Source organism: Pongo abelii, chromosome 5 (assembly GCF_028885655.2).
Source record: "Pongo abelii isolate AG06213 chromosome 5, NHGRI_mPonAbe1-v2.0_pri, whole genome shotgun sequence".
Classification (NCBI taxonomy): domain Eukaryota; kingdom Metazoa; phylum Chordata; class Mammalia; order Primates; family Hominidae; genus Pongo; species Pongo abelii.
This window is the reverse complement of record NC_071990.2, coordinates 168,347,426-168,370,575: the sequence shown is the minus strand read 5'-3', so window position 1 is coordinate 168,370,575 and position 23,150 is coordinate 168,347,426. Positions and strand designations below refer to the sequence as shown.

Here is a 23,150-nt window from a genome sequence, read left to right as displayed (position 1 = left end):
CAGCTTATGAGCAATAAAAGGAGACAGACCCGTTATTTAAATTGCTTTTTTCTGGACTTTGGAGGTGGAAGACTTCCCAGGCAAGACTAATTCCTAGGCCCCAGGCAAGCTCTTGCTGCTCTTTCATCCTGGGAGTTTCCAGAGCTTGCCTTCCAGAGACAGGTTAAATACATTGTCACATTTGGTAAATGTTTGGTTTGTACTATGAGAGCAGTATGCATGATGTTTCATCCTAAAAACTGGAAATCCGATCTGATCTCTTTAGTATAATCTCAGAAGACACTGCCTTAGTATCTTGATGTGTGTTAGTGGAGAACACTGCTGGCAATGGAAATGCATTAACCATTAGAGAGTCAGCATTTAAAGTAATCATAGGTGATAAGTAAAAAGTGAAAACTCAGGCCGGGAGCGGTGGCTCACGCCTGTAATCCCAGCAATTTGGGAGGCCGAGGCGGGTGGATCACAAGGTCAGGAGATCAAGACCATCCTGGCTAATGTGGTGAAACCCCGTCTCTGCTAAAAATACAAAAAATTAGACAGGCGTGGTGGCGGGCGCCTGTAGTCCCAGTTACTAGGGAGGCTGAGGCAGGAGAATGGCGTGAACCCGGGAGGCGGAGCTTGCAGTGAGCAGGGATCGCGCCACTGCACTCCAGCCTGGGCGACAGAGCGAGACTCTGTCTCAAAAAAAAAAAAAAAAAAGAAAGAAAACTCAAAGATTAGGTTGATGCAGAACTTGATTACTTTAAAAGCCCAACAATATATATTCAGAATTTAAACTGCCATATAACATTCTTTCTCAAAATAACTCTCAAGAACTCAAAATATTTTTCATTTAAATGACAAAATATAAAGAAAGTTAGGAGACTCAAATGATTCATGACTAATTTCCAAGATGAAGTTCATACTAGTTGTCAACAGTAAAGTGTCATGTTGGTTTCAGCTCCAGAGGCAGTGCTTTTCTTTGTTATAATAAATTCATGGGGCAGAGGTGACAGTTGGGAAATACTTCCTGCACAAGCAAACATTCTCAACCTAGACAGTGGGAATCCTGGCACCGGGCAGCGTGACTGCAGGCTGCATGCGCAGTGAGAGTGGCCCGCATGCGGGGGTGGTGGAGAAATCAACGGCCTCTTGTTTCATAATTCTCCTCTGACTGCACTTGGCTTACTATGACATACCTCAGTTTTGTCAGCTCTCTTCCCACACTCCACATAGCAATGGTGAATTTCTGCCATTCTGAATTTCGAGTTGGGTTCAATTACTCTTTTGTATTTTTACATTTTTGGATTGGATTTCTCAGATGTTTTCTTAGATTAATTTGTATGGAGAATTTACAAGCCTTAACAAGAAAGCACAAGTTGTTGCAACACCTGAGGATACTCTGAAATTGCATCAGATTACTGAGAAGACACTAGATGCTCAAAAATAATCATTTCTCCTTTAAGGTCTAGAAGAGAAGTGCACTCTAGACTGCATTTAGACAGCAAAGACTGAGCTGGCTCTGCCTGCAGCCCTGGCAGGTCAGTGTCCCCTGGGAATGTGGAGAGGGCAGAGGCTGCAGATGTCTGTGGAGAGGAGCCACCCACAGTGAGAAAATTGCAGTCCTCCTGATCTTCCCTCGGGCAGCTGCTGAGAACTGACCTAAACTGGGCTGGTCACATAGGACTCCCAGGGTTTTGCTGTTATTTTGTTTTTGGTGGATATAACAGAAATCATAGAAAAGTTGGTGAGGATTAGTTACTCCCTGACAACTTTATTATGAAAGTCACAGGTCAAAATCTGCCTTCCCTACAGACGTGCATTTAGCAAACGTTCATTAGCTAGTACATTAGCAGGACACCTCGCTGTTCTCCTGTGTTCCTGATGAATTGCAGCTCTTCTTCCTTTCAGGATCTCTGAATGAGTCATCCATCTGAGGTAGATAGGACAATATTTCAGCCAAGACATAATTCCCACCTAAACTAATAATTCCATGGGGTAGCTTAATGGTGGTTTCCGATTTCTAGTTATTAGATCACCTTCTATAGAGTAGACTCCATTAACTAAATCTGTTCACTTATACACAAACGTGGGTCCTAATGAAAAGGCAGGATAAATGTTCAGTTCTTTCCTTCTCTACCCAATTTTAAATATAAGGAATTGATGTGATTCATCACATAAACAGAATGAAGAACAAAAACCGTATGATCATCCAATAGATGAAGAAAAAGCATTTGATAACATTCAGTATCCCTTCATGATAAAAACCCTCAACAAACTAGACATGAAAGAAACATAACTCAGAATAATAAAAGCCATATATGACACACCCACAGCCAACATCATAGTAAATGAGAAAGAGTTGAAAGCATTTCCCCTAAAAACTGTAAACTTTAACTAAGACAAAGATGCCCACTCTTCCCACTCCTATTCAACATAGTACTGCAGGTCCTAATCAGAGCAGTCAGGAAAGAGAAAGAAACGACACCCAAATTGGAAAAAAGGAAGTCAAATTATCTCTGTTCACTGACGACATGATCTTATACCTAGAAATCTCTAAAGACTCCTCCAAAAGAGTCCTAGATTTGATAAATGAGTTTGGTAATGTTGCAGGATACAAAATCAACATGCAAAGATCAGTAGCATTTCTATACACCTATAACATTCAAGCTGAGAACAAAATCAAGAATGCAATCCCATTTACAATAGCCACACACATACACAAAATACCTAGGAATCCATTGAACCAAGGAGGTGAAAGATCTCTGTAAGGAGAACTACAAAACACTGATGAAATAAATTATAGATGAAACAAACAAATGGATAAACATCCCATGCTTGTAATTGGAAGATAAATATTGTTAAAATGACCATACTGCCCAAACCAAGATATAGATTCAATGCAATTCCTACCAAATTACCAATGTCATTTTTCACAGAATTGGAAAAAAAAATCTTAGAATTCATATGGAACCAAAAGAGAGTCTGAATAGCCAAAGCAATCTTAAGCAAAGAGAACAAAGCTAGAGGCATCACACTACCTGACTTCAAACTATATTACAAGGCTATAGTAACCAAAACAGCATGGTATTGGCACAAAAATAGACAGATAAATCAATGGAACAAAATAGAGTACCCAGAAAGAAAGCATCAGACCTACAGCCAGCTGATCTTCAACAAAGTCAACAAAAATATACACTGGGGAAAGGACACCCTATTTAATAAATGATGCTGGAAAACTTGGAGAGCCATATGCAGAAGAATGAAACTGGACCCAAAGCTCTCACCATATACAAAACTTAAGATGAGTTAAAGACTTAAATGTAAGACTATACTTTCAGGGATCATTTCTATAGTTTGTTACTAGAGAAGTTTCTCTGAACGTGTAGAGCACCGATTCAAAAGCTAGCAGAAGGCAAGAAATAACTAAAATCAGAGCAGAACTGAAGGAAATAGAGACACAAAAAACCCTTCAAAAAATAAGTGAATCCAGGAGCTGGTTTTTTGAAAGGATCAACAAAATTGATAGACCGCTAGCAAGATTAATAAAGAAAAAAAGAGAGAAGAATCAAATAGATGCAATCAAAAATGATAAAGGGGATATCACCACCGATCCCACAGAAATACAAACTACCATCAGAGAATATTACAAACACCTCTACGCAAATAAACTAGAAAATCTAGAAGAAATGGATAAATTCCTCAACACACACACCCTCCCAAGACTAAACCAGGAAGAAGTTGAATCTCTGAATAGACCAATAACAGGAGCTGAAATTGTGGCAATAATCAATAGCTTACCAACCAAAAAAAGTCCAGGACCAGACGGGTTCACAGCCGAATTCTACCAGAGGTACAAGGAGGAGCTGGTACCATTCCTTCTGAAACTATTCCAATCAATAGAAAAAGAGGGAATCCTCCCTAACTCATTTTATGAGGCCAGCATCATCCTGATACCAAAGCCTGGCAGAGACACAACAAAAAAAGAGAATTTTAGACCGATATCCTTGATGAACATTGATGCAAAAATCCTCAATAAAATACTGGCAAACAGAATCCAGCAGCACATCAAAAAGCTTATCCACCATGATCAAGTGGGCTTCATCCCTGGGATGCAAGGCTGGTTCAATATACGCAAATCAATAAATGTAATCCAGCATATAAACAGAACCAAAGACAAAAACCACATGATTATCTCAATAGATGCAGAAAAGGCCTTTGACAAAATTCAACAACCCTTCATGCTAAAAACTCTCAATAAATTAGGTATTGATGGGACGTATCTCAAAATAATAAGAGCTATCTATGACAAACCCACAGCCAATATCATACTGAATGGGCAAAAACTGGAAGCCTTCCCTTTGAAAACTGGCACAAGAGAGGAATGCCCTCTCTCACCACTTCTATTCAACGTAGTGTTGGAAGTTCTGGCCAGGGCAATTAGGCAGGAGAAGGAAATCAAGGGTATTCAATTAGGAAAAGAGGAAGTCAAATTGTCCCTGTTTGCAGATGACATGATTGTATATCTAGAAAACCCCATTGTCTCAGCCCAAAATCTCCTTAAGCTGATAAGCAACTTCAGCAAAGTCTCAGGATACAAAATCAATGTACAAAAATCACAAGCATTCTTATACATCAATAACAGACAAACAGAGAGCCAAATCATGAGTGAACTCCCATTCACAATCGCTTCAAAGAGAATAAAATACCTAGGAATCCAACTTACAAGAGATGTGAAGGACCTCTTCAAGGAGAACTACAAACCACTGCTCAATGAAATAAAAGAGGATACAAACAAATGGAAGAACATTCCATGCTCATGGGTAGGAAGAATCAATATCGTGAAAATGGCCATCCTTCCCAAGGTAATTTACAGATTCAATGCCATCCCCATCAAGCTACCAATGACTTTCTTCACAGAATTGGAAAAAACTACTTTAAAGTTCATATGGAACCAAAAAAGAGCCCGCATCGCCAAGTCAATCCTAAGCCAAAAGAACAAAGCTGGAGGCATCACACTACCTGACTTCAAACTATACTACAAGGCTACAGTAACTAAAACAGCATGGTACTGGTACCAAAACAGAGATATAGATCAATGGAACAGAACAGAGCCGTCAGAAATAATGCCACATATCTACAACTATCTGATCTTTGACAAACCTGAGAAAAACAAGAAATGGGGAAAGGATTCCCTATTTAATAAATGGTGCTGGGGAAACTGGCTAGCCATATGTAGAAAGCTGAAACTGGATCCCTTCTTTACACCTTATACAAAAATCAATTCAAGATGGATTAAAGACTTAAATGTTAGACCTAAAACCATAAAAACCCTAGAAGAAAACCTAGGCATTACCATTCAGGACATAGGCATGGGCAAGGACTTCATGTCTAAAACACCAAAAGCAATGGCAACAAAAGCCAAAATTGACAAATGGGATCTAATTAAACTAAAGAGCTTCTGCACAGCAAAGGAAACTACCATCAGAGTGAACAGGCAACCTACAAAATGGGAGAAAATTTTCACAACCTACTCATCTGACAAAGGGCTAATATCCAGAATCTACAATGAACTCCAACAAATTTACAAGAAAAAAACAAACAACTCCATCAAAAAGTGGGCAAAGGACATGAACAGACACTTCTCAAAAGAAGACATTTATGCAGCCAAAAAACACATGAAAAAATGCTCACCATCACTGGCCATCAGAGAAATGCAAATCAAAACCACAATGAGATACCATCTCACACCAGTTAGAATGGCAATCATTCAAAAGTCAGGAAACAACAGGTGCTGGAGAGGATGTGGAGAAATAGGAACACTTTTACACTGTTGGTGGGACTGTAAACTAGTTCAACCCTTGTGGAAGTCAGTGTGGTGATTCCTCAGGGATCTAGAACTAGAAATTCCATTCGACCCAGCCATCCCATTACTGGGTATATACCCAAAGGACTATAAATCATGCTGCTATAAAGACACATGCACACGTATGTTTATTGCGGCATTATTCACAATAGCAAAGACTTGGAACCAACCCAAATGTCCAACAATGATAGACTGGATTAAGAAAATGTGGCACATATACACCATGGAATACTGTGCAGCCATAAAAAATGATGAGTTCATGTCCTTTGTAGGGACATGGATGAAATTGGAAATCATCATTCTCAGTAAACTATCGCAAGAACAGAAAACCAAACACCGCATATTCTCACTCATAGGTGGGAATTGAACAATGAGAACACATGGACACAGGAAGGGGAACATCACACTTTGGGGACTGTTGTGGGGTGGGGGGAGGGGGGAGGGATAGCATTGGGAGATATACCTAATGCTAGATGACGAGTTAGTGGGTGCAGCGCACCAGCATGGCACATGTATACTTATGTAACTTACCTGCACATGGCACACATGTGCCATAAAACCTAAAGTATAATAATAATAATAATAATAATAATAAAATAAAAATAAATAAATAAATAAATAAAAAGACTTAAATGTAAGACCAGAAACTATAAAAAATCCTAGAAGAAAACCTACGAAAAATTCTTCTGGATATTGGCCTAGGCAAAGAAGTTATCAGTAGGACTTCGAAAGCAAATGCAACAAACCAAAAATAGACATATGGGACTTAAATAATGCAAGAAACATCTGTACAGCAAAAGAAATAGGCAACAGAGTAAACAGACAATGGGAAAAGGACATGAACAGAAATTTTTCAAAAGAAGATACACAAGTGGCCAAAAAACATGAAAAAATGCTCAACATCGCTGATAGGAGAAATGCAAAGTAAAACCACAATGAGATACCATCTCACATCAGTCAGAATAGCTATTATTAAAAAGTCAAAAAGCAACAGATGTTGGCAAGAATGCAGAGAAAAGAGGACACTTAAACACTGTTGGTGGGAATGTGAATTAGCACAACATTCGTAAAAACAGGATAGAGATTGTTCAAGAACTAAAAATAGAGAAACAATTCAGTCCAGCAATCCCACTACTAGGTATCTACCCAAGGGAAAAGAAATCATTAAAAAGACACCTGCTCTCATATGTTTATCACAGTGCTATTTGCAGTAACAAAGTTTGGAATCAACCTAAGTGTCCATCAACAGATGATTGGATTCAGAAAATGTAGTATATGTGCACCATGGAATACTATGCAGCCATAAAAAAGAATGAAATCATATCTTTTGCAGCAACATGGATGGAGCTGGAGGCCATTGTCATAACTAAAATAACTCCAAAACAGAAAATAAAATACCACATGTTCTTACTTCTATGTGGGAGCTAAATAATAGGTACACATGAACATACTGACACTGGGAACTCCATTTATAAAATCTGATGGCTTTCTCCTACCGCCTTGTGAAGAAGGTTCCTGCTTCCCTTTTGCCTTCTGCCATGATTGTAAGTTTCTTGAGGCCTCTGCAGCTATGCAGAACTGTGAGTCAATTAAAACTTTTTCCTTTATAAATTACCCAGTCTCAGGTAGTATCTTCATAGCAGTGTCAGAACTGACTAATATGTTGACTGAAAGCCCAGACTTCACCACTATCCAAAATATCCATGTCACAAAACTGCACTTGTACCTCTTGAATCTATAAAAATAAAAATTAAAAGTTAAAAAGTAAGGAATTGGTGTAATAGCTATTTCAGTAGTGATAAATTATTTTGAATGTTTTCTGTTTTGAGCATAACAGACTCCTGAATTTTCATAGATTTAATGGGTTTCTATCAACTATGATACTATTCTCTTTTGCTCAAAGGTCCTACCTTTGGCCACTGGGAGACCTTTAATGGTGTCCTTTTGATACGATCCCATCAATCTGAAAGCTTTCGTGTTTGCTGGTACAAGATTCTCCTGCTCACCCTGTCCTTTCCTTGTCCCCAACATGGAAGGAAGAGACATTTCTCCAAGGAGCTCTGGCTGCGTTTATGAGGAGTGGTGTTTGTAGCCAAAAGATGGACTCTTGGCACACTTATGCTGTTAGGCGGACATTGCTTTTTGGCCATTTCAGTGGTCAGTGCTAGAAAGGTGTCTTTTTTAAAATCACAAGTTCATATTGATATTTACACTTCAACTCTAGTATTGTATTTCTACTTAATTTACTTGATTTTATAATTGAATCTCTTTTCTCTTATACTGAATAGCATTATTTCTAATCACATAAACATTCTCTACTTACTTGCTTTAACAATATAGTTTCACAATAACAATACCATTATTAACACAAACAGTGAAACTACTGAATACAATTTCAAAATTTTCTTTACAGTTTTTGTCTTTAGAATCCATGTCCTAAGCATGTGTGTTCCAAGTAATAATAGTTCTAAATTCACTTGAAATTACCTTTTACTGTGTGTTATGTAAGCACCTATCCAATGTAGACTTTAATGCAATTGTTAGTTTTTATTTTCAGTGTAAAGTTTCTGCATTCTAGCAGCTGCTAGTTCCTAGAAGGCTAGTCCTGTTAGCTACAGGAGGTGGGAGGTCAGTCTACCACAAACTTCGAGACAATCTACCGTCAGAGAAATTGGGTCTAAATGCTTCCATTCTTCATCATTTAGTCTGTCTACACCAATGAGTTCTGGATAAACATATCAATTTCTGCCTTTTCCTTTTTTACTCTTTTTTTTTTTTTTTTTCAAGACAAGGTCTTGCTCTGTAGCCCAGGCTGGAGCGTAGTGGCACAAACACAGCTCACTGCAGCCTCAACCTCCTGGGCTCAGGAATGTTCCCATCTCAGCCTCCCAAGTCACTGGGACTACAGATGCATGCCATCACGCCCAGCTCATTTAAAAAATTTTTGGAGAGATGCATGTGTCACTATGTTGCCCAGGCTGGTCTTGAACTCCTGGGCTAGCTAAAGTAATTCTTCCACCGTGGCCTCCCACACTATTGGGATTACAGAGGTGAGCCACCATGCCTGGCCTGCCTTTTACTATTTCATTTCAAGTGCTATTAGAACCTAGATATTTTAACTTTTTAATCTTGTCCTGAAAGATCATCCTGTCAAAGTTTTATTTTGTGCCCTTTTTGAGTGATAACTTTTCTCTTTAAATAAAAATAATCATATCCAACCTATCTAAATAGCATGCTATGTATTTTCTCATTATGGCTTATATTGTATACATTCAAATAACTGTCAGTTAACATTCTCTTGACTTTATTCAAGTCAGTGTTTAATTTTTCCTATAGAGGGGCTTTAAGGAGATAGATGATGTTTTAAGATTCCACATGATGAGCAGAGGTGACAAATATAAACATAGCTCTTTAGGGTTTTGTCTGAAACCTCTTCACTTGTAAGTCAAAATGCAGACTTTGCTTTTTGTACGTATTTTCTAGTACAACTAAATACCCTTCAAATAGCTCACCTACCTCAAACCTTTTAGTGATTACAGTTATTTACTTAAAAAGACAAAACAAAAAAAACCTAGGAGTTGTGCATGACTAAATGTGCTTAGTTTGCAACAGCAACACCATCGCTGAAGCATGAGTTTTGCAAGTTGGGTGAGGGTTAACAGCCCAGCTGGATGCAACGTGCATGGCAGAGGGTGCCATTGCAGTGCCTGTGATTCTGGCTGGGAGAGATGAAGTGAGGGCACGGGGGGGCCACTTCACAGGGTAGGACATGGGCTCTAGTGGCCCACCCCAGGCACATGGTGTCTCTTGCTTCCCATGTGTCTAATGCACTTCTTACTCCATAGGGAACACACAGCCATCCAGATGCAATAAGGACTGATCAGCAGATCCAGTTTTTAAGCTTTCCTTCATTTAAAGTCAGCCACATTTATACTTTCTTCTAAAAGCACTTCTAATCAAGAAATATGTCATAATTTTTTACTATAAATTAGCATAAATTTCAAGTAAGTTGCTATTTAGAGCAAAAAGTGACTCCTTAAAAACAATTAGGGCACATTAGCCAATTGGGGGATGGGGAATGAATCAGGCAGTTACTTTTTCTAGACAAATGCTATGAAATCTCTCTAGGTCAACAAGATCAACTCTCAGTTGAACAAAGCAAGCTTACAGCGTTTTAAAAATAGTCTGAAAAATGTGTGAACATATGAGGGAAAACTCTGCAAATTTTGTTTAAAATTTAAAAGGCTTCCTTTCTATTTAGAAGGGAGAATTAGACAAGACCTCAAAGAGAGGTGTATATTTTCTGATGTTGGCATGAGCTGCCTGAGACCAGCTACAACTGCGCAGGTGCGTCTCCCATCAGCCCCCAGCGCACTGAAAATGTATGCTTGTCTCTCTCCTCCATTGGATGGTAGGCTCTTTGGGAGCTCCTTAGTGAACGTTTGTTATAATCATGGACCATAATAATTTAAATAACCTTTATATGTTACTTTAGGACATTCCTGAACTTCCTGTTTATCAGCCTGTCTCCCAACACACTTCCCTTGCAGCTAGAAAGCAGGGCATTGGCTTGGACTTGGCCAATAGGACACATCCAAATGAGACTTCAGTTTGGAATTGTCACAAGGAAGCAGGCTCTCTGTGGAACATCCCCTTTGCTGGTCTACCCACAGCTTCTGTGATGGAGAAGCAGTGGTTCTTTCCAGCAGCAGAAGTCCAGGCATTAACTGGGGGACAGCAGCAGTGAGGGCAGGTTCAGTCCCACAGCATGGGGGTGGGATTGGTCCTGGAAGCAAGACTTATTCCCACTCTGCAGCATGACTTTGGAAGCCACCTCCGATCCTTTAGTGAATCTCTTTGCTGCTCAAACTGGTCAGAGTAGATTCTGTTACTTGCAGTTAAGAACTCTAACCAACCTCACACAGGTAACATGGCTTATCAGTCTTCATGTCCTCGGTTCCCAGAGAGAAATCAGTACTGGACATGGGCATGTGGAAACGCACAGTGCACTACCCTCAAAAAGGCCGAGGGATGGGGTTCCTGCCTTTGCAGGTCCAGAGACTTTTGTCAGTGCCAAAGGCTCTGCAAGTATTTAAAATGTGCTGCAGGTGGAAAGTCCTAGTCCATTTGGGCTGCCATAACAAATGCCATAGACTGAATGGTTTTGGCAGCAAATACCTACTTCTCATAGTTCTGGAGGCTGAGAAATCCAAGGCTGCCAGCAGATCTAGGGTCTGGTGTGGGCTGCTTCCTGGTTTGCAGAAGGCTGTCTTTTCATGGTGGAAGGGTCAAGGGAGCTCTCCAGGGCCTCTTTTATAAGGGCACTAATCCCATTCACATGGGCTCTACCCTCATGGCCTCATCACCTTCCAGAAGCCCCACCTCCTAATACTATCGCATTGGAGATTAGTTTTCAAAATATGAATTTTGGAAGACACAGCATTTAGCTCTTGATATGAAAGAATAGAATAGAATTGCATTTAACATTTGCAGTAATAAATAAAAGTTTCACATGAACTGGAAAGGCTCATGTTGGCAGGATAAGTGCATTCTCTAAGTTCAACATCAATAAAAGAGCCTGAGAGTGAAATTAGAGCAGGAATTATTGGAACAAAGATGGAAGGAAGGGGGGAAAGAAGGAAGGAAGAAAAGGAGAGGAGGCAGAAAGAGAGGAAGAAGGGAAGGAAGGAAGAAAGGAGGATAGGGAGAGAGGGAGGAAGAAAGTGTGGAAGAAGGAAGGAAGAAAAGAAGAAAAAGATGGAAGGGAAGGAGGAAGGAAGAAGGGAAAAAGGAAGAAAGGAAGGAAAGGAGGGAGGAGAGGAAGGGAGGGAAGAAGGAAGAGAGGAGAAAGGAAAGAAGGAAGGGAGAGAAGAAGAGAAAGGGGAGAAAAGGAGGGTGGGAGGAAGGAAAAGAGGAATGAAGGAAAGAAAGGGAAGGAAAGAAAGGGAAGAAGAAAGGGGGAAGAGGAGAGTAGAAAAGAGGAGAGAAGAGAGGAGAAGAGGAAAGGAGGCAGAAAGAAAGGAACAAAGGAAAGAAGAAAGAAAAGGAGGGGAGGGAGGGAAGGAGGAAGAAAGAGTGGAAGAATCAAGGAAGAAGGAAAAGATGGAAGAAAGGGAAGGAGGAAGGAAGAGGGGAAAAGGAATAAAGGAATGAAGGGAGTAAAGGAGGGGAGAAGGGGAGAGAAAGATGAAGAAAGGAAGGAAGGAAAGGAGGAGAGGGAGGAAGGAAGAGAGGAGGAAGGAAAAGGGGAGGAAAGGCAGGAGAGAGAAAGGAAAAGAAGAGAAAAGAAGGAAGGAAAGAAGGAGGGAGAGAAAGGATGAAGTTTAAAGGTTCTATATGATTCCAAGGCACTTACCACAAATGGCTCCATTCTGGTTTGGTCTGCTTTACTGGGGCCTGGTGCAGGAGGGCTGTCCAAAACAGTGGCCTCCCATAAACTGTGTTTAACATTTATCGATGCCTGTTTGTTACAAAGGATATTTTAAAGAATACAAATGCACAGCCAGATGAATGGATACATAGGGTGAGGTTTGGAAATTCCTGAGCAGAAAAGTTTGTCCTCATGGAATTGGGTTGTGCTGCTATCCTGGTACATTGATATGTTCTTGTTGATCAACCCAGAAGCTCTCTGATTCCGGCCTTTTTGTTTTTGTATGGAGGTTTCATTACCTAGACATGATTGATTCAATCACTGGCCATTGTGATTGACTCAACCTCCGGCCCTTCTCCCCTCCAAGGCTGAGGGTAGCCTAAAGCTGAAAGTTCCAACCCTCTAATCACACAGGGGTTACCCTGGCAACCCCCTCTCATGCTGAGGCTATCCAGGAGCCCCCAGCCCACATTCATCTCACTGGCATACAAATAGATGCATCACTTTGGAGATTCTGTGGGTTTTTGGAGTTACATGCCAGGAAAAAGGAGAAAGACCAAATATATGTTTCCTATTATAAATCACAGTATCACAGAAGGCCAAGTAGAGAAAAACAAAAAAGCCCACACCTAGAAGTATTATAGCAACACCTAAAAATATCAAACACAAAGAATAAAATTCTGAAAGCTTCTAGAGAGAAAGAACTAATCACTTATAAATAGGGTGACTGAACACCTATAAATAAGTGGACCATGTGTCTTAACATACACAGGACAGTCCTGGGTTACACCCACGGACAAGTGTAATTATTACTAGTATCCCCTTCACGCTCCGAAGTGTCCTAGTTGAATGATAAGTTGTGTCGTCATCCTGCCTACAAAGGAATGAGGAAGATTGATTGTAGACTCCTCAATAGCAAAGTGGTACAAGGCAAATATGGTAGAATGTTTTTAAAATATTAAAAGAAAAGAACTTTGAATACTAAAAGTTGTATCCAATCAAATTGTCATTAAATGTGAAAGTATAATAAAAATATTCTCATTCATTTATTTCCAAAATGTTGCCACATGTTGAAAACACTCTTAAAGGAAGGTTTAAATGAGAAAACAGCAAATCCAGGATATTTATACAAAAGACATAAAAATTAAGGGTAACTGAATACCTAGGTAAAGTATCTTATAGGACCTGTCAAAAGAAGAAGTTTTTAGACAAATTAAACAATTTAATTGAGCAAAGGATGATTCATGAATCAGCAGCACTAAACCAGTGGCAGTTCAGAAAGCTCTCCTCCTCAGAGTGGGCAGGGGGAGTTTATAGACAGAAAAGGGAAGTGAGGTGCAGAACGGGTGTGACTGATTTCAGCTTTGTGTTTGCTGTATTTGGATGTGGACTGATCAGCAGGAAGCCTGTGACTGGCTGAAGGCCACTTCTCAGATTGGCTGACACTCAGCTGTTTGTTACCAAGAATACTCCTTAATTAGGCTTTCAGTTTGTTTACCTACTAAACCAGTTTATACTTCCTTACTCAGGGATTTAAGCTATGGCAGCCTCAGGCCAAGTTTTAATTTAACAGATCAAAAAAGGAAAATGACTGTATTCGTAACAGCCCAGAATTAAAATATCAACATGACAGGGGCTGAGGGAAGAGGGATATTAAGGGACATAATCATGTGCAAAAATTCTTGACTTGAAAGCACTGTAGACATTACTAAGTTTATTACTATGGATAAATACGCATAATTACAGGCTTCATATTAACTGTAACCACTATGAAAACAAAAGTGTAATGTTTAACTTTTAAACTGGCAGAATACTCAAAATGACCAGAAAGAAGGAAAAGAGACTTTAAATAAACAAAACAAAAATTCAATAAAAGTAAGATATGAAATAAATAGCAAAAATAAATCCTGTTTATGGTCATTGTGATAAATATAAATGATAAAAAATTACAAAAACAAAAGATAAAGATTCTCAGATTGAATACTAAAAAAAAAATTCAATGATATGATGTCCAGGAAGATTGAAAATAAAAGATGGAAAAAATAGCAAATAGAATTCAGCACCACATAATTTATCATGATCAAGTGAAATTTATTCCAGGAATGCAAAGTTGGTTCAATATTTGAAAAGTCATTAATATCCTCTATGTATTTATAGATCCAGGGAAACAATACATAGTTATCCCACAGATGCTGTAAAAGCCTTGAACAAAATTCAAAACCCATTCCTGATCAAAATTACTCAACTGAAATTGACAGGTGCTTTATTAATAAAATGAACTATGTCTTATTAGTATACATGGGCACACTTAAGTTTTATTGCTTTCTGCTTTACCGTCTTTCACAGATACTGCTCTTTTTACAAGTTGAAAGTTTGTGGCAACCCTGCATTGAGCAAATCTATCAGTGCCATTCTTCCAACAGCATTTGTTCATGTTGTATCTGTCACATTTTTGTAATTCTCACAATATTTCAAGACTTTCCAGTATTATTATTATATCAGTTATGGTGATCTGTGATCAGTGATCTTTGATGTTACTACTGTAATTGTTTTGGAGTGCCAAGAACTGTGCTCATATAAGATAGCAAAGTTAATCAATATATGTTGTGTGTATTCTGACTGCTCCACTGACTGGCCATTCCCCTGTCTCTCTCCCTCTCCTCAAGCCTCCCCATAACTTAAATAACAATATTGAAATTAGGCTAATTAATAACCCTGCATGGCCTCTCAGCATTCAAGTGAAATGAAGAGTCACATGTGTCTCACTTTAAATCAAAAGCTAGAAATTATTAAGCATATTGAGGAAGGCATGTCAAAAACTAGGCCTCTTCCACTGAATAGTTAGCTACATTGTAAATGCAAAGGAAAATTTTCAGGAAATTAAAAGTAAGTGTCACTCCAGTGAACGAATGACCAAAAAATGAAAGTGCCTTATTTTTGATATGAGGAAAGTTGTAGTAGTCTGGATAGAAGATTAAACCAGCCACAACCCTCCCATAAGCAAAAACCTAATCCATAAGAAAGCCCTAACTCTATTAAATTCTATGAAGCCTGAGGGAGGTGAGGAAGCTGCAGAAGAAAGGTTTGAAGCTCATTGGTTCATGAGGTTTAAGGAATGAAGCCATCTCCATAACATAAAAGTGTGAGGTGAAGCAGCAAGTGCTGATGTAGAAGCTGCAGCAAGTTATCCAGAAGATCTTACTAAGATAATTGATGAAGGTGGCTACACTAAATAATAGACTTTCAATGTAGACAAAACAGCCTTAAATCAGAAGATGTCATCTAGGACTTTCATAGCTAGAGAGAAGTCAATGCCTAGCTTCAAAGCTTCAAAGGACAGGCTGACTCTCTTGTTAGGGGCTAATGCAGCTGGTGACCTTAAGTTCACACCAATGTTCACTTACCATCCTGAAAAGCCAAGGGCACTTAAGAATTATACTAAATCTACTCTGCCTGTACCTGTACTCTGTATAAGGAACATCAAAGCCTGGATGACAGCACATCTGTTTACAGCATGGCTTAATGAATATTTTAAGCCCATTATTGAGACCCACTGCTCAGGAAAAAAGATTTCTTTCAAAATATTACTGCTCATCGACAAGGCACCTGGTCACCGAAGAGCTCAGATGGAGATGCACAAGATGAATGTTGTTTTCATGCTTGCTAACACAACACCCATTCTGCAGCTTATGGATCAAGGAGTCATTTAGACTTTCAAGACATATTATTTTAAGAAATACCTTTTATAAGCCTACAGTTGCCATAGACAGTGATTCCTCTGATGGATTGGGGCAAAGTAAATTGAAAACCTTCTGGAAAGGACTGACCATTTTAGACGTCATTAAAAACATTCACGATTCATGAGAGGAGGTCAAAATATCAACATTAACAGGAATTTGGAAGAAGTTCATTCCAACCCTCATGGGTGACTTTGAGGGGTTCAAGACTTCAGCGGAGGAAGTAACTGCAGATGTAGAAATAGCAAGAGAACTAGAATTAAAAATGGAGCCTGAAAATGTGACTGAATTGCTGCAATCTCATGAGAAAACTTGAACAGATGAGGGGTTGCTTCTTACGAATGAACAAAGAAAGTGGTTTCTTGAGACAGAATCTATCTCTGGTGAAGATGCTGTGAACATTGTTGAAATGACAACAAAGGATTCAGAATATTCATGAACTTAGTTAATAAAGAAGTGACAGGGTTTAAGAGGACTGACTTCAATTCTGAAATAAGTTCTACTGTGGGTAAAATGCTATCAAACAGCATTACATGCTATAGAGAAATATTTCATGAAAGGAAGAGTCAATCAATGCAGAAAACTTCACTGTTGTCTTATGTTAAGAAATTGCCACAGCCACCCCAACCTTCAGCAACCACCATCCTGATCAGTCAGCAGCCATCAACATCCAGGTAAGGTCCTCCACTAGCAAAAATACTATGACTCACTGAAGGTTCAGATGATTGCTAGCATTTTTTAGTAATACAGTATTTTTAAATTAAGTCATGACCATTGTTTTTTTCAGACATAATGCTATTGCACCCTTAATAGACTATAGTATAGTGTAAATATAACTTTTACATGTACTGGGAAACCAAAAAATTTATAATTACAATTTTTTGCTTTATTGTGGTGGTCTGAAATTGAACGAAGGTCACTCTGGTGAAGTTCTCCTGGGCATTTTTCTACTAAAGGTTTGGCCAACTTTCTCAAAACATAATAAACAGACATTACTGCACTTTGGCCTTCCAGAAAGTCAATGAGCAAAATGTCTTGGCATCCCAAAACACTGTTGCCATGACCTTTGCTCTTGACTGGTCCACTTTTGCCTTAATGGGACCACTTCAGCCTCTTGGTAGCCATTGCTTTGATTGTGCTTAGTCTTCAGTATTGTACTGGTGAAGCCATGGTTTATCTCTGTAACAATTCTTTCAAGAAATGCCTCAGGATCTTAATCCCACTTGTTTAAAATTTCCATTGAAACCTATGCTCTTGTCTGCAGCTGATCTGGGCATGATGGTTTTGACAGTCATTGAGTGGAAAGTTTGCTCAACTTTAACTTTCACTCAGAATTGAGTAAGCTGAACCAGTTGAGATGTCTATGATGTTGGCTATTGTTTGTGCTGTTGTCAGTCCTCTTCAGTTAGGGCATGAACAAAATGAATTTTTTCCTCATAAATTGACGTGGATGGTCTGCCACTGCTTCATCTTCAAATTAATCTTGTCTCTTCTGAAAACAGGTTATATCCATTTGTAAACTGCTGATTCCTTTGGGGCACTGTCCTGATAAGTGTCTTGTAAAGTATCAATGATTTCACCATTCTTGCAGCCAAACTTCAGCAAAAATTTGATGTTTGTTCTTGCTTCATTTTTTTTTCTTTTCTTCTTCTTGCTTTCAAGTCATGTTGCTCTGACAGGGGCTCTTTTCAAATTGATGTCTTATCCTTCTTAATGCCTCAAACTTGAACCTGTTCAGACATGTTATAACAAGTTAGTACAGGTTTATTTTGGTGCAAAAAAGTTTAAAATTCATGCATCGTTTTTTCATAATACACATTTCCCATTAACATTTTGAAGACCTCTCATATACATATATATGTGCATTATTTATTGCAATATTGTTTCTTATTGAAAAATATTAGAAACAATCTAAGTAGTCATTGCGAAAACTATAGAAAAATGCAGTATTATGCAGCTGTGCCAAAAAAGGGGAAAAAATCTCTGATGTGAACTGATTTCCAGGGTATACTGTTAAATGAATAAAGCAAAATGAAAAGAATGTAATATACTATCCTTCATGTAAGAAAGAAGGGAGATGTAGGAAAGTATGCATGTATCAGATCTCTTGTACAAAAGAAACAGAGGAAGTAGAAACCAGAAATTAATGAGATTATTTACCTACAGGGGATGGGTGGGAATGGGGTGGAAAGAATGAGAGGAGAGAATGAGAAGAGACAAGGGGAAACTGATACCTCTGGGTGTAGCTTTTGATATAGTTATGGCTCTTAGAACAATGCTTTTCCATACTCCCCCAACAAATTAATATTTATAACCAACTGGGATGGGGCAGCCCAAAATAGAATTGTCATTCTGTATTAAGCACTCAATGTAGACACTCAGGAGGGACGCTGTTGGCCTTCAACCAGAGATGACCTTCAGTGTTTATGCCAGTCCTGTGCGATGGTGGGATGGGCTTCTCCCCATAGGAGCAGCTCCTTCAGTTCAGGCACCACTTCTTTTCCATTTTCTCTCTCTCTCTCTCATGTGCACACACACACACACTCTTTGAATGAACCAATGGGCAAAGGGTTGTAATTCCAGAAGTTCACTAGAGATTATCTCATCTTTCCCTCTTCCTCTTTTTTAAAAATAAGGAACCAAAGATCCAAGGATTTTCTTACAAGTGACTTTCTTGCAGTTTCATAGCTGGTTAGAAGCTGAGCAAATGGCAATGAATTAACAAACCCTTTGTGACCAGAACCCTCCTCTTCTCCATGGACATGGAAGGGAGAGAGTTGAGGACATTCCCAAGCACCCTTTTGTGCCATCAAGAGTCCCCTCTCACTACCCACATTTCCATCTAGCCATGTTCATGGAGGCAGAAGGCGGTTAAGGGGTAGATTTTCTTTATTTGCATCAAGGCCATTTGTTAATCACTTGCAGAAGGATTGGTTACCAACAAAAAATGGAAGCTTTATGCTTTTTCCAGTCTATGCCCCTGCCTTACCTAGCCCAGACACTACATCTGAGGAGTTGAGATTTACAAACACTTAGGAAGTTTTTGTGCTAGAGTTTTCTGTACATTTTAGTAGATAAAGGGGATATTCCAATAAGGAGAAGGTATGTGTTTTGGAAAGTACTTTTCTATTCCTAACAACGCCTCAGAATTTAAATTTGAAGGCCCACTGCCCTGGAGCACAAAGGTCCTCTGAGTCAGAAGCCACTAACGAGATGATCCAGCAGCAGGGCTGAGGGTGCCTGGGGCAAGCAAGCCCATGCCATTACCCTCACAGAGCCCCGGGTATGCTTGACCATTGAGGGCCAGGAGGTTAACTGTTTCCTGGACACTGGCGCGGCCTTCTGTCTTACTCTCCTGTCCCGGACAACTGTCCTCCAGATCTGTCACTATCCAAGGGGTCCTAGGACAGGCAGTCACTTGATACTTCTCCCAGCCACTAAGTTGTGACTGGGGAACTTTACTCTTTTCACATGCCTTTCTAATTATGCCCAAAAGCCCCACTCCTTTGTTAGGGAGAGACATCCTAGCAAAAGCAGGGGCCATTATACACTAGAATTAGAAGGAAAAAGGGGAAATATATATACAGACTCTAAGCATGCTTACCTAGTCCTCCATGCCCACACAGCAATATGGAGAGAAAGGGAATTCCTAATTTCTGAGGGAACACCTATCAAACATCAGGAAGCCATTAGGTCCCCCAAATTCTCTTTACCTCTGAATCTACATTTTCCGATACCTGCCCAAAGATAATTTTATGGGGAAGAGGATTTGCTTGTGTCTCTCCAGGTGACAATCAGGTGCCTATGTGGGTGCCCACCAAACATCTGAAGATCTATCATGAGCCACAGCATCTAGTGGACCCACCTGTAGAGTACAGTGCCAATTGAAGGTTTGAAAAGTCTCAATTTGCTTTCTCTGTGCCTTCTGTTAATCAGAAAAGGCCTGTTTCTCATTATCAGTGGCCTCCCGGCTACAGCTACAGAAGTTTTTGCTTCTGTTTCAGTAGATTTACTAACGTGGGGGTGAGGGTATGCCTGTGTTTTTGCAGGAGATGAATGAACCGTGTGGATGCCCAAAGATGTGTACGACCATGGAATAGGAGACTGGAGGGACCCACGGATCCCAACCTTGGACCAGGTTCCCCCAGTACGAGCCATGAGCCAGCTGAATCTGAATGCGAAGAAGGAATGAGGACCGACCAGAGTCACGATGCTTAACGGACCAATGCTTTCTGACTCAGCTCCTCTCTACCCTGAATACGAGAGACCCTAATAGTTAGGCAGGAGTATCGTCACCCCATTCAGCATGAAGAAGTTACAGAAGATGGACCTTCATCCTTCTGCAACCCCTGGGATTAAGGGTCCTCTTGTAAAAGGGAAAGGAGAGATATGTTGGAAGCATTCAAACCAGAGCCACTCTAGTAATAATGATAGCTAGTAATAATGATATCTTCTCTTTTACAATAAAGAGAAGGGGGGCATGTTGGGAAAAAGCTGAGTGTTGGGAGGGAAACTGAGGCAGGGCTTGCATAATGTCCTCTGGAATGTGTCTAGACTTGCTGGCTCCTTGCTTCTAGCCTTCCTAGGCTCCTAGGCGCCTATTCCCATTATCTCAAGTAGTAGAACATGTTCCATATAAATGCTAAACTGTCACAGCTATAAATCATGTGCTTAATACATGATCTCCATATTCTCACCACCTGTTTCGTAGTTGGATTACCAATAAACACCGTGGGTTCCCAGAGCTCGGGGCCTTCACAGCCTCCACAATAGCAATGGCCCCCTGTTGTCCCACATTTCTCTCTCAAACTTTTTTCTCAAACTTTTGACTCTGCTGGACTTTGTCACCCCCACAACCTGGTGTTGGGTCTGATCACCCCAACAATTTTGTGCCTGGGCTGCCTTGTGTTCAAGAGAGTCATTGGCTCTTGAAAAAACTATGTGGCCAGGATGCAGGAAGAGCTAGGAAGTAAGGTTTTTTTGTTTGTTTTTTGAGACAGAGTCTCACTCTGTTGCCCAGGATGGAGTGAAAAGGAGCGATCTCAGCTCACTGCAACCTCCGCCTCCCAGGTTCAAGCGATTCTCCTGTCTCAGCTTCCCGAGTAGCTGGGACTACAGGCTCCCGCCACCATGCCCAACTAATTTTTGTATTTTTGGTAGAGACGAGGTTTCACCATATTGTCTAGGCTGGTCTCAAACTCCTGACCTTGTGACCCACCCGCCTTTGCCTCCTAAAGTGCTGGGATTACAGGAGTGAGCCACTGCGCTCGGCCTATACTTGAAAATCTTGAAAGCAGTTATGTCAGACATGTGAACCAGAGAACCCCATCTTGAATAGCGGCTGGGTAAAATGAGGTTGAGACCTACTAAGCTGCATTCCCAGACAGTTAAGTCATTCTAAGACACAGGATAAGACACAAGGTCAGCACAAGATACCGATCATAAAGACCTTGCTGATGAAACAGGTTGCAGTAAAGAAACCAGCCAAATCCCACCAAAACCAAGATAACGAGAGAGACCTCTGGTCATTCTCATTGCTACACTCCCACTAGCGCCATGGCAGTTTACAAATGCCATGGCAACATCACGAAGTTAGCCTATATGGTCTAAAAAGGGGAGGCATGAATCCACCCCTTGTTTAGCATATCATCAAGAAATAACCATAAAAATGGGCAACCAGCAGCCCTGGTAATAGACAGCCCTGCTCTGCCAATGGAGTAGCTATTCTTTTGTCCTTCTACTTTTTTTTTTTTTTTGAGACGGAGTCTTGCTCTGTCGCCCAGGCTGGAGTGCAGTGGCGCAATCTCGGCTCACTGCAAGCTCCGCCTCCCGGGTTCAAGCAATTCTCTACCTCAGCCTACCGATGTTCCTCTACTTTCTTAATAAACTTGCTTTCACTTGCCCTGAATTCTTTTTGCGCAAGATCCAAGAACCGTCTTTTGGGGTATGGATCCCCACCCCTTTCCCGTAACACTTACAGATATACTCTATGTCTTATTCAATAGAAACATAGGGTTTTATTCTATAGATTTTACAATCTACTTTCTGACCTTTCAAAGTTAAGGACATAAAGATAAGGCTTCACATATTAGTATGAACAGGCCACATAGAAATATCTTCTGCCTAAAGGAAAAGGATGCTGAGCATTAGACTGTTATATCACAAGAAGGCGCGACTTGCTTTCCTAGGGTTCCTGTGGTATTTGTTTTTATCTAATTGAGTTTAGATAAAATCTCTACTGAGGCAGTAGGATGGACAATAGAACTTTTTGAGGCTCCACCTTTTAATTGAAAGATTTTAGAGAGGAAATAGAGTGGGCAAAATAGTTAAAATAATAGGCATTCTCATTACCATCTTACCAAGCCTAGAAGCAAACAGAAAAGCAAAACCTACCACTTAATGACTTCTGGAGCCCATATTAGACAGGCAGCCCTGATTTTTAACCTCTTTTCTTAGCATGGTGGAAAATGAGAGAAAAATGCCACTTCCCCATTTGTTAGTGTTTGTTCATCCAGCACGAGCCGGAGAACAGTAAACGCTTGTTCAATGGTCTCACTGCTTACACAAAGCTGGAAAAATGGGTTGTATTAGCTATTCCTTTTATAAATAAGATTTCACTCTTTCAAACTCCTAGCTGACCAGTGAACTGAGTAAAGAAATAGCTCTCACAAAGGCAAAGGAGTGAGGCAGCCTCCTGCTATTTCTCCTGAGACGGTCTGAAATACAGCTCCTCGCTTTAATCCTGAGGCAGGTGTTTGTGTCTCCGGATGAGGAGACCCAGCTGCGAGGGCTGGCGACGCCCCCAGGGCCACCTCATGGGTGGCAGAGCGCTCTTCGGAGCACGGCCACCTGCCCGCAGGAGCCCTCCACTCTCCGATTCCAGGCGAAGGAAGGCGCATTCGGCGCCTCGACTCTGGGAACCCGGGGTGCCGCGGACCCGCCCAGCAAGGCCCCTCGCGGGCTCCGAAGGACGCCAAGTCTGCAGGGTTCAGGGGTCGTGCCCCAGTCGGATCTACACTCAATGGCTGTGCGCCAGCTGTGGGCAGGGGGCCCACACCCGCGCTGTGTCCCCGCGCGTTGCCACCGCGCACCTCGCGGACAGTGGGAAGGGATAGCCCCACCATCAGCGCCCACTCCGCGGACCTCACGGACCACGACCAGGCCTGAGAGAAAGGCTGGTGAGCATGCGCACATTGCT

At 40.6% G+C, this 23,150-nt stretch overlaps 1 protein-coding gene, 1 long non-coding RNA gene and 1 pseudogene across 2 annotated transcripts; 1 reads left to right on the top strand and 2 right to left on the bottom strand.

Annotated features, from left to right (window-relative positions):
* Positions 1-1,686: 1,686 nt before the first annotated feature.
* Positions 1,687-12,654, bottom strand: LOC129060138 (uncharacterized). Its single transcript, XR_008526574.2, has 3 exons — positions 12,201-12,654; positions 7,461-7,580; positions 1,687-1,912 (listed from the first exon to the last, which is right to left on the bottom strand). It is a non-coding gene; the product is annotated as an uncharacterized LOC129060138 (long non-coding RNA).
* Positions 3,305-3,389, top strand: LOC112133935 (small nucleolar RNA U3; annotated as a pseudogene).
* A 4,014-nt stretch (positions 12,655-16,668) lies between the features above and the next one.
* LOC112133849 (uncharacterized) lies at positions 16,669-23,149 on the bottom strand. The gene is made up of 2 exons (XM_024248760.3): positions 22,622-23,149; positions 16,669-17,682 (listed from the first exon to the last, which is right to left on the bottom strand). The coding sequence occupies exons 1-2, from the start codon at positions 23,074-23,076 to the stop codon at positions 17,610-17,612; spliced, it is 528 nt and encodes a 175-aa protein (XP_024104528.3). The 5' UTR covers positions 23,077-23,149; the 3' UTR covers positions 16,669-17,609.
* Position 23,150: the final 1 nt, after the last annotated feature.